This window comes from Cydia splendana, chromosome 6, assembly GCF_910591565.1.
Source record: "Cydia splendana chromosome 6, ilCydSple1.2, whole genome shotgun sequence".
Classification (NCBI taxonomy): domain Eukaryota; kingdom Metazoa; phylum Arthropoda; class Insecta; order Lepidoptera; family Tortricidae; genus Cydia; species Cydia splendana.
Window position 1 is genome coordinate 15886854 of NC_085965.1, and position 22828 is coordinate 15909681.

Consider the following 22828-nt stretch of genomic DNA (forward strand, 5'->3'; position numbering starts at 1 on the left):
GTAATTATTAATCACCACTGACTGACACCGATTTTTTATGTACGACTTAAACCATCTTAAAAGATCCCCTACCAATCAAATAAAGCTTAGATATTAAGATATCGTGATCAATACGATCGAAAGCTTTACTATAATCTGTATAGATAACATCCACCTGATGACCATTGTCCATCGACTCAGAGATAAAGTCATTGAGTAAAGCCAGGTTAGACACTGTGGACCTACGTTGAATGAAGCCATGTTGAGTATCATCGATAGAATTTTTTAATGCTGACGAAATCTGCATGTGGACTATTCTTTCTAAAACCTTGGCCAAAATACACAATTTAGAAATCGGCCTGTAATTAGACACATCCGTTTTTGAACCTTTTTTTAAAACTGAAGTTATAAAAGCTGATTTCCAAATCGCAGGAACGGTACATTCCACGAATGACCGACGGAACAGTAGTGAAATGGGTTTGGTTAACGCTTTGGCACAGTTTATGTAAAACAAGGCTGGCACCTGATCGGGGCCAGCTGATTTATTAGGATCGAGGCTTAGCAAGAGTTTGGTAACCAAGTCACTATCAACACAGATGCTGGCTATATCAATAGCCGAGTCGGTATAGTTAAGAGTGTTGTTACAACCGCGTGGATCGCTTGCGGCAGGGATTCCAGGGTCTAGGAAACTTGTTTTAAAATAATCAGAAAACGCATTACAAATATCATTCCCTGAATTCACAGTAACACCACTGTAACACATAGTACTGGGCGTCCTCAGTACACAAACGCACGCAGAGCGCCGCATATATCGGGCTACGCCTGACTCCTTTGGCATGGAGGCTTCGGAACGCGTACAGCGTGCCTCGTACGTCGGGCTACGCCCGACTCTTATAGTATGAAGGCGCCAAAGGCGCCCGGCTTTGGAACGCGTACAGTGTGCCTCGTACGTCGGGCTACGCCCGACTCTTTTAGTATGAGGGCGCCGAGGGCGCCCGGCTTTGAAACGCGTACAGCGTGCCTCGTACGTAGGGCTACGCCCGACTCTTTTAGTATGAGGGCGCCTCGGCTTTGGAACGCGTACAGCGAGCCTCGTACGTCGGGCTAGGCCCGACTCTTATAGTATGAAGGCGCCAAAGGCGCCCGGCTTTGAAACGCGTACAGCGAATCTCGTACGTCGGGCTACGCCCGACTCTTTTAGTATGAGGGCGCTCGGCTTTGGAACGCGTACAGCGTGCCTCGTATGTCGGGCTACGCCCGACTTTTTTAGTATGAGGGAGCCGAAGGCGCCCGGCTTTGAAACGCGTACAGCGAGCCTCATACGTCGGGCTACGCCCGACTCTTTTAGTTTGAGGGCGCCGAAGGCGCCCGGCTTTGAAACGCGTACAGTGAGCCTCGTACGTCGGGCTACGCCCGACTCTTTTAGTATGAGGGCGCCGAAGGCGCCCGGCTTTGGAACCCGTACAGCTAGCCTCGTACGTCGGGCTACGCCCGACTCTTTTAGTATGAGGGCGCCGAAGGCGTCCGGCCTTGGAACGCGTACACGTACAGCGAGCCACGTACGTCGGGCTACGCCCGACTCTTTTAGTATGAGGGCGCCCGGCTTTGGACAGCGTACAGCGCGCCACGTACATCGGGCTACGCCTGACCCTTTTAGTGTGTCGCGGGTCGCGGATAGAATCCAGAGCACTTATAGATTCGTACTTCGAATTAGGTACCTACCCGATAAATTAATATTTTATCAGGTGCATACAAGCAAAGCCGGGTGCAAAAGCTAACAATATGTATATATTTGAAATGTGCTAATTGAGCTCTTTCATTTCAAATGATATACAATACGTCATAATTACTTATTTTTATGTTTTTGGTTCGTGACTTTATGACCTCTAGAGGGCGCCGTGTTCATTTTTTTGTGACGTCATATAGCCTATAACCAGCGGACGATTAAGACGATTCGAATGACACATTGTTTGTCAAATTTCAATGAGTACTTTAGAAGTTATGAGGGAACAGATGAATATACATACATACATACATACATACATACATACATACATACATACATACCCACATACATACCGGTCAAAATCATAACCCTCCTTTTGCGTTGCCGTAGTCGGGTAAAAAATACAACGCCATTTTCTTATGATTTTTTTGATATTGTCCCGTCAAAACTTTTTACTTAATGTCATACGGTCTGACAGCCAACTGTCGATACATGGTCGATACCGTACAAAATATTGCCGTTTGTTGATATAGGCCGTCTTTTCAATTTCACCGTAACTTGTACCTAATTATTACCAAGTAGTAGGAGTAAAGTAGTATTAATAATTATGGATTTCGAAGATGAGAGCGTAGGAACTTACATGTCTAAGGATTGTTCCTTCGAAGAAGCATTGGCTTCTTCAACATTCAGGTAAGGCAACAACGCGTTTTATAATGTTGTACTGTTTACTGCTGTCCACCCTGTCCACTAAATACCTATTGAGAACGCGACCAGTAACTATTGGGACCAGCAGTATAATCAGGCTTCTTTACAATATTTATTTTCAAGCAACAACAAGTTTATTTAAACTGAAACAAGGAAATAAAAAAACATGTATGAAGAGAGTTGGTTGGTAGTGGTGGGTTAGGGCTAGGGCTGCGGTAGGGTTGCCCCGTTGTCAAAGCCTAGGATTTTTTAAAATTATATTTATTGATTATACTACTAAAACTAGAAATACGATTGCAACCGTTCCGTTCTCAACTGGGGCGAATTGGAAAAGGACTACTGTCAGTTTTCTCTGGAAGGGATGTAAAGTAAGGACGCTTTACACAAAGAATTTCGTACATTAACCCATCATTTCCTGTCTTCTTCGCACGCGCATATATATATTATATTCGCATTAACCGCCGGCATAATCGGCAGGTCAGCGATATAATTATGCGAGTGCGATAGGATAGGAAATGGCGGTGACCCGACCGATGTACGAAAGGTTTTGTGCTCGGCGTCCTTATTTTAGTTTAGAAAAGTATTTCCTCAAAAACTTGCCATTAACAGGAAGTTAACATTTGTTTGTCATGATTTTGTGGGTTGGATACTTTTCCCTAAATTATCTACCACTAACGTTACTATTTGCATTTTCAAGCGATGTCTGTCTGTTCGAGATTCTGAAAACGGTGATAAATAGAGATACTACTCCTATAAATACGTGTGATACCTCATTAGATTCGTCATGATGCCTAGAAAAATGTATTCGAAGCGTGTATTAGCACATAAAAAAAATCAAAAGTTATAAGCAAAAAAAGGGGGAAAAAGTAGATATTTTTTATTTCCCCAATATCTCAAAAAGTATTCATATTTAAGAAACAGAAATTAATACTATAAAAGAGGAGGATATTTCCAATAAAATATTCCATACTTGCAGAACTGTATCTCCATTATTTATACTTTTTATTCAACGCTGAACACAGCCCTCCGCGCCTCATTTTCGGGACACGCGCGCGGTGTGAAAAAGCGACGTCGTAACATTAAATATAATTTTGATAAGTTATTAAAGATTCCTTAAAAAATAAAAAATAAATATGGTGTATTTAAAACATGTCAACAAATGTAATTCTTGTAGAAATTTATCTTAAAGTTATTTTTTCAACAAGTTAGGCAATTGTTAATTAACAAAATGTTCTCAAACTTCCTTCTTTATTGAAAACGAAAAAAAAAAATATAAATAACTATCGTAAAATGCTGTCGCTTACTAGAGCCCTTCTCATATAAATGCCTAATAAGATCACATTATAAAAAAAATAATAAAGTTAATACTTTGCATAAAATAAGTGTACATAGAAAATTGTCAAAAAACTAAAAATCAAGGTAAAATTGTAAAACTTAGAACAACATTATAACCAAAATATTAAATTTTTTTGAACTTTTATAACGTGATCTTATTAAGCATGTATATGAGAAGAGCCCTAGAATGGGACAAAATTTTACGATACTTATTTATACATTTTTTATTCGTTTTCAATAAAGTAGGAAGTTTGAGAAAACTTGTTGAAAAAATAATTTTACGATAAATTTCTACAAGAATTACATTTGTTGACATGTTTTCATGACCATCCACAAATACACCATTTTTTTTTTAATTTTTTAATGAATATTTAATACTTTTAAAATTATATTTAATGTTACGACGTCGCTTTTTCACGCCGCGCGCATGTCCGGAAAATGAGGCGCGGAGGGCTGTGTTCAGCGTTGAATAAAAAGTATAAATAATGGAGATACAGTTCTGCAAGTATGGAATGTTTTATTGGAAATATCCTCCTCTTTTATAATATTAATTTCCGTTTCTTAAATATGAATACTTTTTGAGATATTGGGGAAATAAAAAATATCTACTTTATTACCCCTTTTTTTGCTTATAACTTAATACACGCTTCGAATACATTTTTCTAGGCATCATGACGAATCTAATGAGGTATCACACGTATTTTTAGGAGTAGTATCTCTATTTTTCACCGCTTTCAGGATCTCGAACAGACTATAATCATGGGTAGGTTACCTACATTCATTCCCGTTTTAATCTAGTCCCGTCTGCAGCCATCAACCAACTTGTCAATTCATAAGGCCTAACGAGTAGTTTCAAGATCGCAAAAGTCCTTGGAGAAGGGTAGCATACAACCGTCATTATGATCAATGGGAAAACTCATTGGACGTCTACGCCGTTGGCTGATAATTAGGACGATAATTGAATAACTTGTAGTGCACCAGAGCCAGTCCACGAGATCAGCGAATTCGGTGACGGAGATTGCGGGGAGCCCCTGGAGGCACATCATCTTCGCCTGGACTTTACCCCCACGGACGACGACGACGACTATTCCCAAAAGAAATGTTGCGAGTTCTGGAAGTACATTGAAAGTAGAAGTGACTTAAGAGGCATGATGGTTCTGCCGGTTAGTGACAGTTATGTAATATATTTATGTATCCTTGTTATAAAATGAGACACACTGAGTCCTTAAATGAATATAATACCCTACTGGCTACATCAGAAACTGCAACTGGTCATTGACATTGCGTCCATAAACATGGTTCCAGGGCTCCTTGTGCTCCCTATGGTTCACGTACTTTCCCGATTCCTAAATTCCTTCGTCGAATCTTATGAAATTTACTGTCGGTTATAGGAAACAGCACCTTCTCAGAGTACTGACACAATCTCCGTCCACAAGCCAGCTATGAAGGAGCGCGTATCGAAGCCAAATACAGCCGTCACAATGCTGCAATTTGTCGAAGATAAGGGTACGTTGCCATCGTTACTTAGTAATTCATCACATAAAGCAATTGCTTGAATTCAAAACATGAACATTTTTACCCGACAGACACACGAACACGGTCATCCCTTGAATGAAAAAATATTTCTGTGTGACATATGTAAATATTTGTCTTTTCAAAGTACTGAAGGGGCCCACCGATTAACAGTCCGCCGGGCGGTATCGGCCTGTCAGTTAGAACAAAATTTTGACAGTTCCGAACAACTGACAGGCCGATACCGTCCGGCGGACTGTTAATCAGTGGGCCCCTTAACAGCTATCGACGATTAGGCGTCTAACGTTTGGTGATAAGAAGAGTAAACTAAAGGTTTCTTTACTATTTCAGGTTTAATAGATCGAGCTTTCGAAGCGAAGATGCAACAATCGCGATGCACATTGGGTTCAAACGATTATGAGCTGAGTCCGAAAGCTAGACAAACAAGTGAGTTAAAGGTGCGTCCGCATCGGGCGAACGGACCTGTTTGCGGAAGACTTGCTAACTGCTCACGTGTTTAACACAATGCGCACCGCTCCCGCTAAAGTTACGTTTATCAAACAGACAGTTATGACCAAAATAGCCAAATATATCGTTAAAAAAGTTTATTACCATAAAAGTACATACTAAGGATCTACACTAGCTACATATTCTCTGCTAGCGCTACTTACATAATATATCACATACAGTGCTCATGCTCCTAAAAGCAAATATTACCATAGTGTTTATCTGTTTATACACGCCGGTGAGGAATATGTGTCAAAAGGACTCGAGCCTCCGAATAAAGACTCCGTGAACAATTTAATAGATTTTTCTTAACTAAAAGTAAAGAAATTAGGCGTTATTGTATGATTTATGTACCCAATCCACAATTTATACATAAAGACAATGCATTTCTAAATTGTTTGTGAATAAACATCGAGAGTTCTCCGAAAAGAACTCAAGTCTCTACAATAGACTCGGGTCTCCTATCAAGTTGAAAAGAACTCGAGTTTAGACTTAACTATAAGAGTCTGAAAAACAGAGTCGAGTCTTGAAGCAGATGACTCAAAGGAATCGAGTCACTAACTAATCCTACTCAACACTACGCCTACGTCTAAGTTTTAATGTCGAACTGAGAACTCTTTAGTAGCACGTAGGCAAACATGAAAAGTGATACTATGATAAATAATAAACAATAATAGTACGATTATAGAAAGCGCCTTCCCTGCTAATCCTATTGGAAGTTCTATAAGACTATCCCGTTATGACTTGGTATTATTATTATGTTGCTGTCTATAACTATACTTGCTTTCTCCAACATACGTGACCAGCCCGCGCACTTTGATACATAATTACCAGTTACAATAACTACACGTGTGCTGTGCGCGTGCAGTGGGCGAGCAACGAGTGATTCGCGAGCGGTGCGGAAGCGATGCCTTTGTGGCATTTTCACCAGATCTGGACAAGCCTTCAGACTGTACCTATGATGATATACTGTACAATTCTCGCAATTCACAGGGCTAAAAGAAGCGGGATTATTTTTAAGCGGCAGTATAGGTATTTGTGACGTCCCACGGGTAAAGGTATTATTAACGCCGCTCTAATATTATTGCGGCGCTATGCGACGTAAACGCCAGCCGCCATAATACCTTTTGCCGTGGAATGTCACATTTTTACTATAAATATTGTTTGCAGAGTGCCCTTGTCCCCATCCCTGCGTGAAGTGCCCAAACGCTCCTACCTCTGCCGCCCGTGCACTTTGCGAGGAACTGGGGGCTTGGGATGTTAACCATACGAAGTAAGCCAACATTGACTCTAGCTTGTATGTAGTAGTAGGATTAAAGATAACTGTAGTTTAACTTAGCTCAAAACAAAATGTAGGTACATTTAGATTTTAGAGTCATAGTGCTATAGAAAGTCTAGTCAATTTGTTGCCTGCCGTTGATGACACAATACTTCATGGATATGGCGGCGAATAGGTTTTTAATGTCGATATCGTGTTGCAATAAAATGACAGAATATAGAAGTATATTATGTTTGTGTGACTGTGAATAAACGAATGTTCCCATTTATCTTGAAAACGGTTAGAGTATGTGCGGAAAGAGAAGAGTCGTGAAATGTATTGGGCCCCATACACCCGAACACAACCGAACAGATTCTAATTATAATCTAAGTAGATGCAGCACGTTGATTTACATTTTTGTCATAGATTTTTAATGTATAATTTAGAGATAGGTATACCTAATTTAAAATGTAATCCTCTAGGTCAATGGAGCCGCCGCGTCATCCCCCCTCTGTTTAACAAGAATGTACCTGAAGCTATGCCCGAAACGATGGATTTCTTACCTTTAAGTAAGTATGTATGCACATGTTTTCTGTACTATTGTAACATTTTTTCGCCACCTACCTACCGACCCGTACCGAGTACGGTTGCTGCGGTAGGGACGTACCTACAATACCTACTTACTTTTATTTTTGTTAGCCTGGTTTAGTGTCCCACTGCTTTATTCTTTATTCTTTATTCAAACACTATGTATAAGTTTACAGCTCCAGCCAAGGCACTTATACTGTTAATTAGGGCAAAGGCCTCCACTCCTTTCCACCACTCAACCCTGTTGTTTCTTACTTTGTGAAAATCAAATACCTATCGATATTAACGACGAGGAGAAGAAACCTGATAAAAAATACTAAGTATGTATAATTTAAGTTGACCTTCGGCTTTAGGGATTGATATATTTATTATACATGATGTCGCTTTCAATACGGATCAATCTTGTCACTTATGACATAAAACATAACATAAGATATAATATAAACATTTTAATACTTTTTTAATTTTAATGCCAATATCGTGTATCTACGAGTAGTAAAATTATTTTGTATATAGGTACAGCGAAACTATTACTGCGACAAAACATAAAATATTTTGTTTGATTACTTAAAAAATGCGATGAGTTTTCCAGTACATATATATTTCTGTGAAATAGTTTTACTTCATTGAATAAATTCCATTTATAAACTGGTTATGCACTTTTGCAGCTCGCTGTACTTTGTATAATATTATCAATGTTTGTCTATTTCATGTCGGTATGGATTTTCCTTTAGTTTCTGTCTTCCTTTAGTAGTAGGATACTCTTTGGTCATTGTCGATCTTCAGGAATTTTATGGGCATTTTCACTTAAAAGTGTATCATTTACTTACCTACTTATTTTCAAAAAACCAACAACTTTTGGGTTATTTCTACTCATAATAACGAGGAATATCGGTTTAAAAAGAAAAAATGTGTTTCCAAAAAAAATGTCAGTTTTGTAACGCATATTAAACATGTAAATAAATCAACACGTTCCTTGACACCTATCTATTGTAAAACGTTAAGATTTAGTCCGTCCAAGCCGTTGCCCAAAATGCCCTTTTAAACTTTGAACTTTAAACTTCTCTACCTAAAGCAAATAATAATTGTGACGTTCCACGGAAAAAGGTACCTTATGGCGGCTGGCGTTTACGTCGCATAGCGCCGCAATAATATTAGAGGGGCGTTAATAATAGCGTAAGCGCCAACCGCCATAAGGTACCTTTACCCGTGGGACGTCACAATTAAATGCATACGCAATTACAGTCATAAACAAGACCTGCTGGTATAATTGTTTCTTGTACCTGGGACAACGGTGTCTCGGACAATTGGGAGGGCATTTCGGCATTCTACTCAAAGGTTAACTAGAAGAAATCCCTTAAAGGGAAGAGTTCGCCTTTGTACTGCCTATCCTCTGCCATAAATATGTGCTTTGTGTTTTGTACAATAAAGAGTTTATACATACATACATACATACAATTAAATGAAAAGTAAAAATGTAATCTATTACTGTAAAAGTATTAGTAAGTAATATTTAATGATAATCATCATCGTCATCAGTGTTTAAGTTAGTTCAGTTGCTTATCTGTAACTTAGGTACATCTGGCATGTGTTTGCACAAAACGATGTGTTTGCACAAAAAAAAAACAACTGTCTGTGATAAATAAATAGACATTTAATTTACCCATTAGTACTTAAAGTATAAAATTAAATGTGCAAGAACACGCTGTAGTGCATCCAGCCAAGTATGAACTGACTATACATTTAACCTTTGTTAAAACCGGTTAAAATCATATCGGGACTGTCTACAATAAATACTTATACACAGTATACACTTAATTCAAAGATAACTCCAAACAATACAAGTTATATTTTAGTTTTCGTTTAAAGTTTTGAAAGCCATAGCTCGACTTTCTATAGGTTTATTTTTATCTTCAAATATATTATACTTGCCGACTTAATCATAAGATGTATGGCTTATAAAATCAATAAGATTAAAAAAAATATATTATACTTTTCGCTTACCTATGTTTTTTTACTTATCTATGGTACAACTTTTGTATTTTTTTCAAGGCTAACTTCTAAGCAACGATCTACAGACAAAATTGATTTACTATTGATATAGGTAGTTACTTGTGTAGGTGTCTGGTGCTGTCTTTGTAAAACAGCAAAACGTTTGAAAAACTTTGAATCAACTACGGCTTTTTTGCTAATTACCTCCTTCTCTTTCAAAATAGGGAATATTACGCAAAACTCTACGTAGAGGGCGTCACTAACACAATCACAAGGCCTACCACAAAACTCGAAATTTCGTTATCTGCCTCTCTATCGATCGAATAGGCAAGAGTGATAGAGAGGCAGAAACCGAACTTTCGATTTACGTGGTAGGCCTTGTGATTGTGTTAGTGACGCCCTCTACGTAGAGTTTTGCGTAAAATTCCCTATTTTGAAAGAGAAGGAGGTAATTAGCAAAAAGCCGTAGTTGATTCAAAGTTTTTCAAACGTTTTGCTTATTGACTATAAAATATATTATTTACCTACTTACCTACTTATTTAACTACTTTGAATGTCAAAAAAAATTGAGAAAGGTATGTTGAGATGGTTTGGACACGTGGAAAGAATGAGTGAAAGAAGGCTAAGAGAGTGTATAAGGGAGAAGTGGAAGTGGGAGTTGGAAGGCCGTTAGACCTCGGCGGACTTTCCCTGATCAGATTGGGGAAATCCTGAAGAAAGGCCAGGTCAAGAGCACCCTAAACCGGCGAGCGTGTATGAGGAATGTTATGAAAGTGAAGGAAGCGAAAGAGGTATGTCAGGATAGTAGCAAGTGGAAATCCGTGGTCTCTGCCTACCCCCCCGGGAAATAGGCGTGATTATATGTATGTATGTATGTATTTGAATGTCAGCCATTTAGTTTCTGAATAGGTACCACTTTAATGTTCCACATTTTTTGATTGGATAAAGTAAAGTACTTGGCTTATTTTATATATATATTGTTTTGCAGACATAAATAACTGTCAGGATGGTAAATGAAAACTCATTACGCTTTATAGCTGCGATGTGTAAACTTGTCTTCGTACTTGCTGCTGTTATTGTGGCGGTAGCGTCAGTTGGTAAGAATGTTAATCTATATACATATAATAAAGCTGAAGACGGTCGAAAGTCTGTACATGGAAGATATTTGAAAAAAAATTGGCTGGGGATACTTAGAATCGATAACAGAACACGTTCCAAAAGTTTTTAGAATTTTTGTCTGTTTGTCTGTTTATCTGTTTATCTGTTTGTCTGTTTATTTGAACGCGCATCACGTGAAAACGGCTGAACGGATTTTGATGAAAACTTTACTAATCTGTCGAGAAAATCCCCGGCCAGGTTATAGGCTATAAAAATTCAACCCCTAAAAGGGGGGGGGTAGCCACAACAGTCGATTGACTTAAGTTTGCCCCTGAATCTTATGGCGCTACTTAGGAAGGAGGGGCAAACTTTTTCCAAATATATGCTGCCACTATTGAGTACCCTGGTGTAAACTAACAGATGGCGCTGAATTTAATATGTTGTGACATGAATAAGCCGCCGAGGAAAGATTTTGCCAAATTAACTCTAAGTTTAGAACAGGGGGTACGGATATCAACAAAAATAATTGAATAATTATGTTGATTTAATAAATTAATAATACAGCAAAATTAAACGACAGTAAATAATTGCCCCTCATTGCACAGTCTTTTGGGGAACTGAGTAAACATTAATTAATAAAGAAAACTAAAAATGAGTTTACATAGTTACATAGTGGTATTAGTGGTAAAATAAACACACATAATTATCAACACGCCTATAATTGCGTAATTATTTAAAATTATTAATTTTCTCCATCATTATAATTAAATCGCACCCATATCAAATCCATATTCATACAAGATGGGTACTTTGAAAAAAAAAAACATTGATCTCTGTCATTTGCAGTGCCGGATTAACCCTTTTAGGCAAAATAAGCACTTGCTTAGGGCACCACGTCTAGGGGGCACCAAAACCGTAGACAAAAAAAGCGCAGGCTGCATCAGCATTGCAGTCGTCGTGGAGTAGGTACCTACATGAAACTTTTATACGTGTACAAGTACCCATCTAATAACGTCCCATCCCTTCTCTGTATGGATTCGCGCCTGGTTGGGACTAAAAGTAAAAATGTACAACTGTCTATCAAACTGCGTTTTTTATATCGAAAAATTTTCGCAATAACATTGTAAGATATAATAAAAGTGACATTCGGGTGGCGACTGCAGTAGCATTACTCTGTTGCAACGTTACTGCTGCAGCACTGTCAATTTTCGTGATAAAATGATGTGACTGATTTCCATACTAAAAGTAGAAATGTACAACTGTCTATCAAATTGCGTTTTTATATCGAAAAATTTTCGCGCTCGCTTCGCTTTCGCTCGCGTTTTCAATAACTTTATAAGATATGGCGACTGCAGCAGCATTACTCTGTTGCAACGTTACTGCTGTAGCACTGTCAATTATCGTGATAAAATTATGTGCCTGATTCCCATACTAAAAGTAAAAATGTACAACTGTCTACCAAATTGCGTTTTTATATCGAAAAATTTTCGCGCTCGCTTCGCTTTCGCTCGCGTTTTCAATAACTTTCTAAGATATGGCGACTGCAGCAGCATTACTCTGTTGCAACGTTACTGCTGCAGCACTGTCAATTTTCGTTATAAAATGATGTGACTGATTTCCATACTAAAAGTAAAAATGTACAACTGTCTATCAAATTGCGTTTTTATATCGAAATATTTTCGCGCTCGCTTCGCTCGCGTTTTGAATAAGTTTCTAAGATATGGCGACTGCAGCAGAATTAGTCTGTTGCAACGTTACTGCTGCAGCACTGTCAATTTTCGTTATAAAATGATGTGACTGATTTCCATACTAAAAGTAAAAATGTACAACTGTCTATCAAATTGCGTTTTTATATCGAAAAATTTTCGCGCTCGCTTCGCTCGCCTTTTCAATAACTTTCTAAGATATGGCGACTGCAGCAGCATTACTCTGTTGCAACGTTACTGCTGCAGCACTGTCAATTTTCGTTATAAAATGATGTGACTGATTTCCATACTAAAAGTAAAAATGTACAACTGTCTATCAAATTGCGTTTTTATATCGAAATATTTTCGCGCTCGCTTCGCTCGCGTTTTCAATAACTTTCTAAGATATGGCGACTGCAGCAGAATTAGTCTGTTGCAACGTTACTGCTGCAGCACTGTCAAATTTCGTTATAAAATGATGTGACTGATTTCCGTACTAAAAGTAAAAAATTACAACTGTCTATCAAATTGCGTTTTTATATCGAAATATTTTCGCGCTCGCTTCGCTCGCGTTTTCAATAACTTTCTAAGATATGGCGACTGCAGCAGCATTACTCTGTTGCAACGTTACTGCTGTAGCACTGTCAATTATCGTGATAAAATTATGTGCCTGATTTCCATACTAAAAGTAAAAATGTACAACTGTCTATGAAATTGCGTTTTTATATCGAAAAATTTTCGCGCTCGCTTCGCTTTCGCTCGCGTTTTCAATAACTTTCTAAGATATGGCGACTGCAGCAGCATTAGTCTGTTGCAACGTTACTGCTGCAGCACTGTCAATTTTCGTGATAAAATGATATGACTGATTTCCATACTAAAAGTAAAAATGTACAACTGTCTATAAAATTGCGTTTTTATATCGAACTAATTTCGCGCTCGCTTCGCTCGCGTTTTCAATTAGTTTCTAAGATATGGCGATTGAAGCAGCATTACTCTGTTGCAACGTTACTGCTGCAGCACTGTCAATTTTCGTGATCAAATGATGTGACTAATTTCCATTCTCAGCTGTAGTGCGGCAATTAACGTCACTCAACTTACCAAAAAAATTGAATGTAATCTCGATGACCCTAGGGAGAGGGGGCACCATGGTCTAGAAATGCTTAGGGCATCAAAATATCTTAATCCGGCACTGGTCGTTTGCGGAGTCAAACGATTTGAGACTCGCATTTAATACGCATTACCATGCCTTCCAGAAAAAAATCCAATCATTCGCGAAAGTCTCGCAACGCATTGAGGTTACAAGGGGCACGTGGTCTTCCTCAGGAGTCTGAAGAAGACCACGGTGAGTGGCGCTCTAGCCAGGCGGCTGCCTGGCTTGGCTTTCGCTCGCGCGCGTATACCTTACTGTATCATCCGATATACATCTTCTCTATCGTTTAAATCACGTGTAAAATTTGAATAAGGCCGAAAAAAACCATTGATTTTGGAGTGTAGTTTTATTTAGTGGTACCTAATTGTAAAATATTTTACCTGGACTGCAGTCTTCTAGCATATCCATCTGTCAACTTTACTTCAAGTTTCGCCTCCAGGGGAGAGGGAGAGAAATTAGGATTAGAAATTAGCCGCTTACTGACACAGACCGAATTCCACGCGGGCGGAGCCGCGGGCACAGCTAGTATTATAATAAATAATGACTCAAAATAATGGGTATTGTATTCATTGAAAAATAGTTATTTGTATATTCTTTTCTTTTGTTGTACATACAATTTTTCACTTCAGTAGTTCTTTTTGCTAACGACGTGAAAGAGACTAGAGAGAATAGAATCCAAGTATTTAGAACTTGTATTAGGCCCCGCATGTTGAAATGACATATGAATAAGAAGGTCACTTGAATGTCATTTTGTCTCATTCAGTGAGCAAAATCGCATTTTGCTCACTGTTTTTAAGTAGCAAAGTACCCTTGTTCGAGCTGCTGAGGTGAAAAGTTACTATGCTTATAAACAAAAGTTTTTTTTTAATTGCCTGTAGAATACCAGTTAACCTTTTTCCAGGCATTGTATCTACGCTTTATCGTCCACATACGAGTCAATTTAATTTCAACCTTAGCAATTCGATTTAAGGTTTAACTTAGATTGGTCTTTCGGGAAATGTGACTTGTCTTCAAATGAATCACTAAAACTTAACTATGGATTTGTTTCGAAAACCTTTTAGATTGGTACAATCTGGAAAAGGGTTAAGGAATAGTCTCATAAAAAATCCACTTGACCAAACTGTCCCTTCTACTAAATCTAATTTGTGAACTACTCTCGCTGCAAAAGTCTCGACTGTAAACTACTTTTCAAATTGTAGTTCATGGAAGAAGCAACGGAAAAATAAAACATGAGAAATAATACTGATAATTTTATTGTTCGTCATAAATTTAAAAATTATCCGTTATCAACTTATCACCTACATGTACCTACCTGCATAGATTTAACTGCGCCCTAAAGCGAGCGCGACGCTATTATATTAACAATTTTGATATCGATGTCAATGTACAGAATATACCTACCAATAAAGTTTAATTTTGCTATTGTAATAGGCAACAAAATACTAAGTATTTTCTCATCTCCATGGTTATTTCTGCTTCCAGACATCTCTTGCGATGACCCAAACGCAGCCACGCCTCCCAGGGGCTGCAATGTCAACTGCAACCGATTTTGCTCAAACTATTTAAATAACCGGACGAACCCTTGCCCACGCCTTGCCTGCGCCCCAAACAAGTGTGGCTGCATAGAAGGCACCTTCTATGACATAAACACAGGAAAGTGCGTGCCCGGTAAATGCTGTACCCCGCAAGACTAAATAAACCAATGTTTCTTTTTTCTTTAGTTTTATTTATTTAACTACTGCCAAATACAACGTAAAGGGGACCACTGATTAACAGTCCGCCGGACGGTATCGGCCTGTCAGTTGTTCAGAACTGTCCCAAATTTTGTTGTAACTGACAGGCCGATACCGTCCGGCGGACTGTAATCAGCGGGCCCCTTAAGACCTGGAGTAGGTGGGTTTACAGCTAGGTTTTCGTTGAAACTAATTGTGGGGAAACTAAGAGAAACTAAATCCCGAGACTAGGCATTTAGTTCAGTTTCGTTCCTGCCTGAGCTAGTTTTTGAAACTAGATTTCAAAACGGACACTGGGCTTGTTTACAAAAATGATAATACACCTATATATGTACTAACCGCTCGCTATTGTGCTAAATAATGTGACAACCATGAGACAGCTGCAAAATATCTGCCAATCAGAAAGTTTTTAAAACAGTAACAAGAATTAATAATTATTATTTGTTTTACAAGGGGGCAACGTTGTTGTTTAACCTCTCGTGCTAATATTGATACCCGAGCAAGCGAAATATTCCAAAATTGAACCACGACCGTAGCGATTGGATTGAAAAATGGAATCTTGAGCGTTGCGAGGGTTTCAAAGCACGAGGGTTATACAAATTTTGCCACCGAGTGTAACACAAATTTTTAGGATGACAGGAAAATACTAACTGTAAAATATCAAACAAAATCAAAGCAGATAGATTCAAGATGGATGTTATTAAATATGTATCATTCAAAATCATAATTTAAAAGTCTATTCTACCAGCAAACTTAAGATAACAACACACATTTTGCATTTGATTACTTTGCCTCACATGTGAATAAAATGCAGCTTTCTTATCAGTTTTTGAACAATCAAGAGAGTCTTTTTACCAGCTGGTGTGGTGAAAAATAATAATATCAGAATCTATTAATAGATAATTGCTATTAAGTAATTGAAAGATAATACAGTCCTTGTTGGGCTGTCGGTGCCATGTAAAATATTTAATAGGAAAATATTTTTTTTCCTACGGCATTCATATTCATGTCAATTAAAACTTTTAATGAATAAAACCGGATAAGTGCGAGTCCGACTCGCCCACCGAGGGTTCCGTAGAATTATTATTATTTTATTTTTACAAATTTACAGTTTTGAGATTTTTTCCAGTACTTGTAGTGTAAAACGATATTGCTTGCCAAATTTCAGAGATTTAGGTCAACGGGAAGTACCCTATAAATTTTGATTCCCATTAAGAGTGTCGAAATATACGTTTATTGCGGCATAAACGGCCGGATCTTTTTTTTTACGTAAACTTAGAAGTTTGATTATGTCACAGCTTCAAGGGAGTGTAGACCCGAGTACATGGTTTTAATTTCAAATCGATACCTCCACGCGTTCTTGAGATAAAGGGTCTTGACAGACAGACGGACGGGCGGACGGACGGACAACAAGGGTTCTGTTTTTTCCTTTTGAGGTACGGAACCCTAAAAATGATAAATCATAATAATCATTCATGTGGTAAATACCTAACTAGACCACATCACCCGGAAACCTCAGATAAGCTCAACTTTTAAATGTTCGCTCTGTTCAATATTAATAATATTCATCGGTCGGAGTTGCGATTACTTTTTGCTGATTTTAGCAGCACAAAATCGTAATGAACATTTTTAATACTTTATGTGGGTTTGTGTTGTTCTATGGAGTCAGTGAGTATGCTAACATTATTTTTATAACTTTATTAATTAATAAAGCTGTAGTTTTAGTCAAGCAAAGAGAAGAAGAACATTTATAGGTATAAGAAGAAGTGTGAAGGCGCTATTGGCACAGTCGCCAGATCTAGTCGGAACTATCTCAACTATCTGTCCAACCAGACTTCTTGTTAAAATCACAATAGGGTTAAAAATCCACTGATTGTGTAAGTTCCAACAGTTTTTTTTTCTGGAACCCACAAGTCTGTTGTCTAGCGCTGTCTGTGTTGAACTTAGCGTGCTTATCCTCATTGAATATTGAATGAGAAGTATTTTAATATACCTGATTAATTCAAATTACTGCAAATTGTAGATGGACAATTTCGTAATGACTACAAGTTTTATGAGGAAGCAGAAGGTTGGCTCAAGCTACACGAGGTTCCCGCTATATGGAACAATGCGTGGTATAAATGTTTTAGAGAAGGTGAGTGTCTAGTATTAATGAAACCTTATCTGTTTGAGTTGAGATCTCCATATAAGTGATTAATTCTTTGTAAGTACACCAATAACCCTTAAAATATCGACGATTATCGTACGCTACCAGTAAGAACATTTATTTATTAGTTTTATGGCATAATTATGCTGTCAAAATATACTTTATTACTTCCAGGTTAGTTTATATTTGTACCAATGAAGTTGGCGTGCGAGTGTCTTTTTAAATCCCATTATTATCTGTTGTAGGTATATGGAAGGCAGCTTGCATCCTGAAGCAAGACGTGTCTATATGATAGTGATTTGATAATAGATGAAAAGCTTGGGACTGCACAATTTTAATTAATCTCTACTTATTGCAGGTGCTGTCCTTGCGTCCCCAGAAAATGAAAATCTATTTTCTACTATGAAGACTCTAGTGGCTGAGCACACCAAATCGTGCGGCGTATATACGGGGATTCACGCCACATTTTCTAAGGGGGACTATTACTCTATCGAAGGTACAGTAGGCTTTTCTTGGCCAACCGCACAAACAACCGTAACTGACATGATAAAACTTTGATATTGGACTTTATTGCGCATAAATACGCTAAACAATTGAACGAGTGACGCTCTCGCTCGTGCGAAAATATCGGTAGGTATCCATCCAGCGAGATGCCTCAAGAGGTGTCAAATCAATATAATTTCCAGAAACTTGTCAAATTCGATCGAAATAACATTGTGTAACATATTAAACCGGGCCGCTAAAATATGTGATGCGCTTTTATTGCGTTACCAATAAGAATGTGACCGATAAGTATTTTTGCGGCCCTTGTTGTGCAACATATTATTGCTGGTGACTGGTGGCTAGTGGCTAAGATAAGATTTATTTTATTTTGCCGTATCTATTGTCATCTTTGAATGGAATTGTAGGTACCCCGCTCTCAAAGATCCCCGTATCCTGGGCCCCGGACGAACCGGACAACTTTCAAAATGGGGAAGACTGCATCATCATGCTGCTGAATGGGACAGTGGCGGACGTACAGTGTACTGACGTGTACCCTTTCCTCTGCTTTAAAAAGAAGACGAAAAACATGTTTATGGGCGGATGCGGCACGGTTGATACAGGTGTGTACTCGGACATCTGTTGGGTGTTTTTAATTTTTGTGATATTTACACTGTTATCACTTTTGCAAATTATGTTTTTACAAAATGTCACATTAAATATTTTAGCGAATTATTGCTTCATATGATTCCAAAGATTCCAAACTCTTACTGCAAACCTACTTTTTGACGACAAGTCTATTACAAATATTATGATGTCTGATAAATTGTGTGCCTAGTGGTTCCTCCAGATCTCGCGCGCGCCTTTTGGAAATCGTCAGCGAAAAGCACCCAAGCTGCAAGCAATTATTTCTCAGATCTGGACGCACCTTAAAGGGGTTTTGAGGTTAATGTAACTTATCTACCTAGGGTACACCTTCGACACACGGACCGGTAGTTGCTACAAGTTCCACCGCCTGCCTCAGACTTGGCCCCGTGCCTTCGCCGCGTGTTCAGGCGAAGGCGGTCACTTGGTTATCATCAACAGTGACCTGGAAGCCCAGGTAATGCGTTCGTTTTATCTTTTGCGTTTCTTGCTGCAAGTTTGACATGCAGTCGATAGGTAACATTTTATGGAACGTTACAAAACGTACCGTATCCCTATAGTAAACACCGCTATTAATGGCTGTGGTACCAATAATGAAACGTAAACCACAACTCCTGTAAAATAAATAGTTAACATCAGTTTTTAAGCACAAGCATCAGTTAACCATAAACAAGAGTCATAGAGCTCAGTCATAGGGGCATATAATGATGTCTCATTTTTGCAAACTAGGTAAGGTAAACGTACTGGTGCTCGACGCGGTCCCAGTACATGTCATCTTGAAACTTAAGTCATTGTCAATAGAGGTGACAGCAAGGTGTCATCTATTGGGCATTAGCATGTCGAGCACTAGTACGTTTACCTTAATATTTTTTACTACCTTTATGAGTGTAATATCTATTGTATATAGCATCGTGTAATTCTGCCAGGTCATCAAGGAGCTGTATGCAAAGAACCCTGACTCCACCATGCCGGGGAACTTCGTGAAGCATTCTTCTCATATCGGCCACTGCGACTGGGGCGAGCGAGGACTATGGCTTACTATTCATGGTATGCTTACGGTATTTTCAATGTGAGCACCTATAGTGCTTTACGCAACCTACATAATATGTAGGTAATAAGTGTTTTAATGGAAACCAAATATACAAGCCTATTTTCACGTGCATACCCATTATGTTCAACGAAAATTTATGGCTTCGGGGAAATCATCAGAATTTGGCTAGATATTGATAGCCATCGGGACAGTTTTCAGTTTCAAATTCTGACTAAATAATGGTTTAGTAATTTTATATTATATTCATGTTACATTCATACTTTTTGAAATAATCAAGTTAAAAAACGAGGTTAGAACGGTTCACCAAGAAGAGAAATTTGATGGTTTTTCAGAAACCATTAATTTTAGATGAAGAGGTCTAAGAGCTAGCTACGGAAATAGGTTTGCAATTTATAGAGCAACGAAATCCCTCTATAGTTAGTGTGCCATACTATCATTATTAATTAATCCGGGCGCCTGGCAGCTGTTCAGCGGTGGGTGTGACAATGATTGGGCAACAGAGGGGTTGTAGTAACAATTGAAGGTGTGCAATTTATAGACAGGACCGAAAACGGGACCTTATAGTATTAAGGTCTCGTTTTCATCCTTTGGGTAACGAAACACAATAAAATTTGACTCAGTAAATGAGATGACTTGGCACTTTTTCGCGCATCTTGCACGTCACCTGGGACTACTTTTCCCCCAATTAAAACGCCTGGCAATGTTATATTTGAATTAAATACATAATTAGCTATTATATCACACCAAACTCAGAGCTCTATAAATTGTAGGTACCTACACCTTCAATTTATTTGACAACTCTCACACCCACCGCTGAACAGCTGGCGAAATAATGAATAATGATAGTATGGCACACTTACTAGAGGGATTTCGTTGCTCTATAAATTGCAAACCTATTTCCGTAGCTAGCTCTACGTCTATATGTTGCATGCCACGCATGTGGGGTTAAAATCGTTTGTTCTTCAGTTCCTCTATGATTGGCCTGCTTCATACGTGCTAAAGCAACACCGTGTATAAATAAATATACTTAAACTACATTGCTTGACACATACATATTATGAAGATTTCTTAAGTACCAAAATTCGTTTTTCACAGGACAAACGCTAAAAGAGGCAGGCTACGACAAGTGGTCCAACGGGGAGCCGGCAAATTCTACGCAAGCCTCTATAGGACAATATTGCGGCGCCGTACACCGACCCGGCACTCTCAACGACGTGTGGTGCAACCTGCCCACTCCTTTCATCTGTGAGAAAGCGCCAGACAGCTTGGTTGATGACGAATAGGTTATTGAGGTTCAGGCGATCGGTGTCAACCAGCCAATTAACGACTGTAAATTTGATATTTGGAATTTAATTTTGAAACTCTGCTGACTGAGCCTGACTCGATGTCGAAAGGTGGGATTCGAGGGGTTGACGTATTCACAGTCATGTAATTCAACGTAATATTCTATATGACAACACTGCAGTACGGTGCAAACTAAACATCGGGCCCTTTTAACCTTTTCGACGCCGTGTCAAACACAAAAGCTGTCACTCGGACGCCACGTCACCGAAGTGTCAAAACTGAAATTGAACTTTATGCATATGCACGTAGGTCTATGTTGCTCTGTGACCGATTAATCCGTCTTTGGCGTTGGACCTGCGGTGCGGATATATCGGTCATTACGTATGATGCGATCGGTCCGGTCTATATGGTCCACAAATTCAACTTTGCAGCATTGCTGCCGCTGGACCCTGTGAGCATCGGCGTGGACCGAATTTGGGCATTTATATTTAAAATTGCACCAAAATTTCGTCTACGGAATTTTTATATTATTTCTACTCAGAATCTCGAGCTCTTTCCATTTTTAGGCATTGAGAAAAACAGTGTTCCCAAAATTTTTGGTCCGTTTGGTCGTAGAGAAAAAAATACATAGATTGCTCGCTCTACATCAGTCTAATGTTCAACAACATAAGACTTTCCGGTCGGTGCTACATCTATTGTTGACGACCGGTCTGGCCTAGTGGGTAGTGACCCTGCCTATAAAGCCGATGGTCCCGGGTTCGAATCCTGGTAAGGGCATTTATTTGTATGATGATACAGATATTTGTTCCTGAGTCATGGTTGTTTTCTATGTATTTAAGTATTTATATATTATACAGGGTGGAAAGGCACGACGATCCTTTCCGGAAATGGGAGATAGTTTAGCCTAAGCTCTATATTTTCTCCATAGAAACTATGTTAATATGGGCAACCGTTTCTAAATTATGACCTTTTAAACATCCACGCAAAAAACTACTTTGTTCTAACCCTAACAGGTGACAGGGTCAATGAACTTACTTGTAAACAATCAGTATTCGACAGGAAATTATGCTAATTTGTTGCCATCTAACCATTTTTAGGTCTGCTTACAGCACGGTAAGAATCATTGCAGGATTTTCGCTTTCTTAGTGGTTCCACTTGTTCAATACTTGAATGAAATAGTTATGTTATTCCTTAATATTAATAATACTAACCACAACATTGTTTACAACGACAGTTCAAATGGTGACATTGACAACCACTCAAAAGTACGCAATCGTCTTATAAATATCTCTGGTTTCCTTGACTGATAAAAAGGTTTTAGTTTCTTAACACGTTTCACAAAATTATTTTCGAATAATTGGAAACTATTTAAAATAATAAAAAATTACATGTAGGTTGTGTTAGTTGCACCAAATGAACTTGCAAAAATGAAATACTAAGAATAAATACTTCTTCAATACCAAACTAACAAACCTTCTTGCGTGGTAGGAAATAGACAAGACGTCTGATGTTTGAAATTAAATTTTCATTGAACTATACTTATTGAATGTCATATTCTTCAAATAAAAATGTTAGATGCTCGTGGCTATTTAAATTTGTGGGGCTGTGTAAAAGATATGGTGTACCAAACCAAACGGAATGTGAAACTGCGGACGAAATGAGACAAAGGCTAATTGGTGCTTTCTGCGGAGGATAAATGACGAAGAGCATACACTATATCGCATGTGCATCGACATACTCGGGTACGGGCTGCGGCGGCGTTGTAATACACGGAGGTACATTTGAACATCGTATGTGAAAAGAAGATAGTATTAAATATTGGAAAAAAGTAATTATCTAAGAAAGTAATAAAATTGTTTGTAATATTTTTGCATGCATTTGATTTATTTGACATTTATGCGTCATTCATACATCATTGCGATACTGTCAACGATCGGAAAAAAGTGTAAAGTCC

At 38.4% G+C, this 22828-nt stretch overlaps 2 protein-coding genes across 3 annotated transcripts; both read left to right on the forward strand.

The window, feature by feature from the left end:
• Positions 1–2209: 2209 nt before the first annotated feature.
• Positions 2210–15250, forward strand: LOC134791751 (uncharacterized). 2 transcript variants are annotated; one of them, XM_063762894.1, is made up of 7 exons: positions 2239–2395; positions 4719–4908; positions 5137–5251; positions 5609–5704; positions 6935–7037; positions 7505–7591; positions 15018–15250. In XM_063762894.1, the coding sequence occupies exons 1-6, from the start codon at positions 2313–2315 to the stop codon at positions 7539–7541; spliced, it is 624 nt and encodes a 207-aa protein (XP_063618964.1). In that variant the 5' UTR covers positions 2239–2312; the 3' UTR covers positions 7542–7591; positions 15018–15250. The 2 variants fall into 2 exon arrangements, with proteins under 2 accessions (XP_063618965.1, XP_063618964.1); XM_063762895.1 differs by lacking the exon at positions 15018–15250 and having other exon boundaries at positions 2210–2395; positions 4719–4918; positions 5144–5251; positions 5609–5715.
• Positions 15251–16855: 1605 nt separating this feature from the next.
• LOC134791878 (C-type mannose receptor 2-like) lies at positions 16856–20895 on the forward strand. The gene is made up of 7 exons (XM_063762999.1): positions 16856–16936; positions 17292–17402; positions 17773–17910; positions 18323–18517; positions 18863–18996; positions 19466–19586; positions 20686–20895. Exons 1-7 carry the CDS (start codon positions 16888–16890, stop codon positions 20871–20873), a joined length of 936 nt encoding a protein of 311 aa, XP_063619069.1. The 5' UTR covers positions 16856–16887; the 3' UTR covers positions 20874–20895.
• The last annotated feature ends 1933 nt before the right edge of the window (positions 20896–22828 follow it).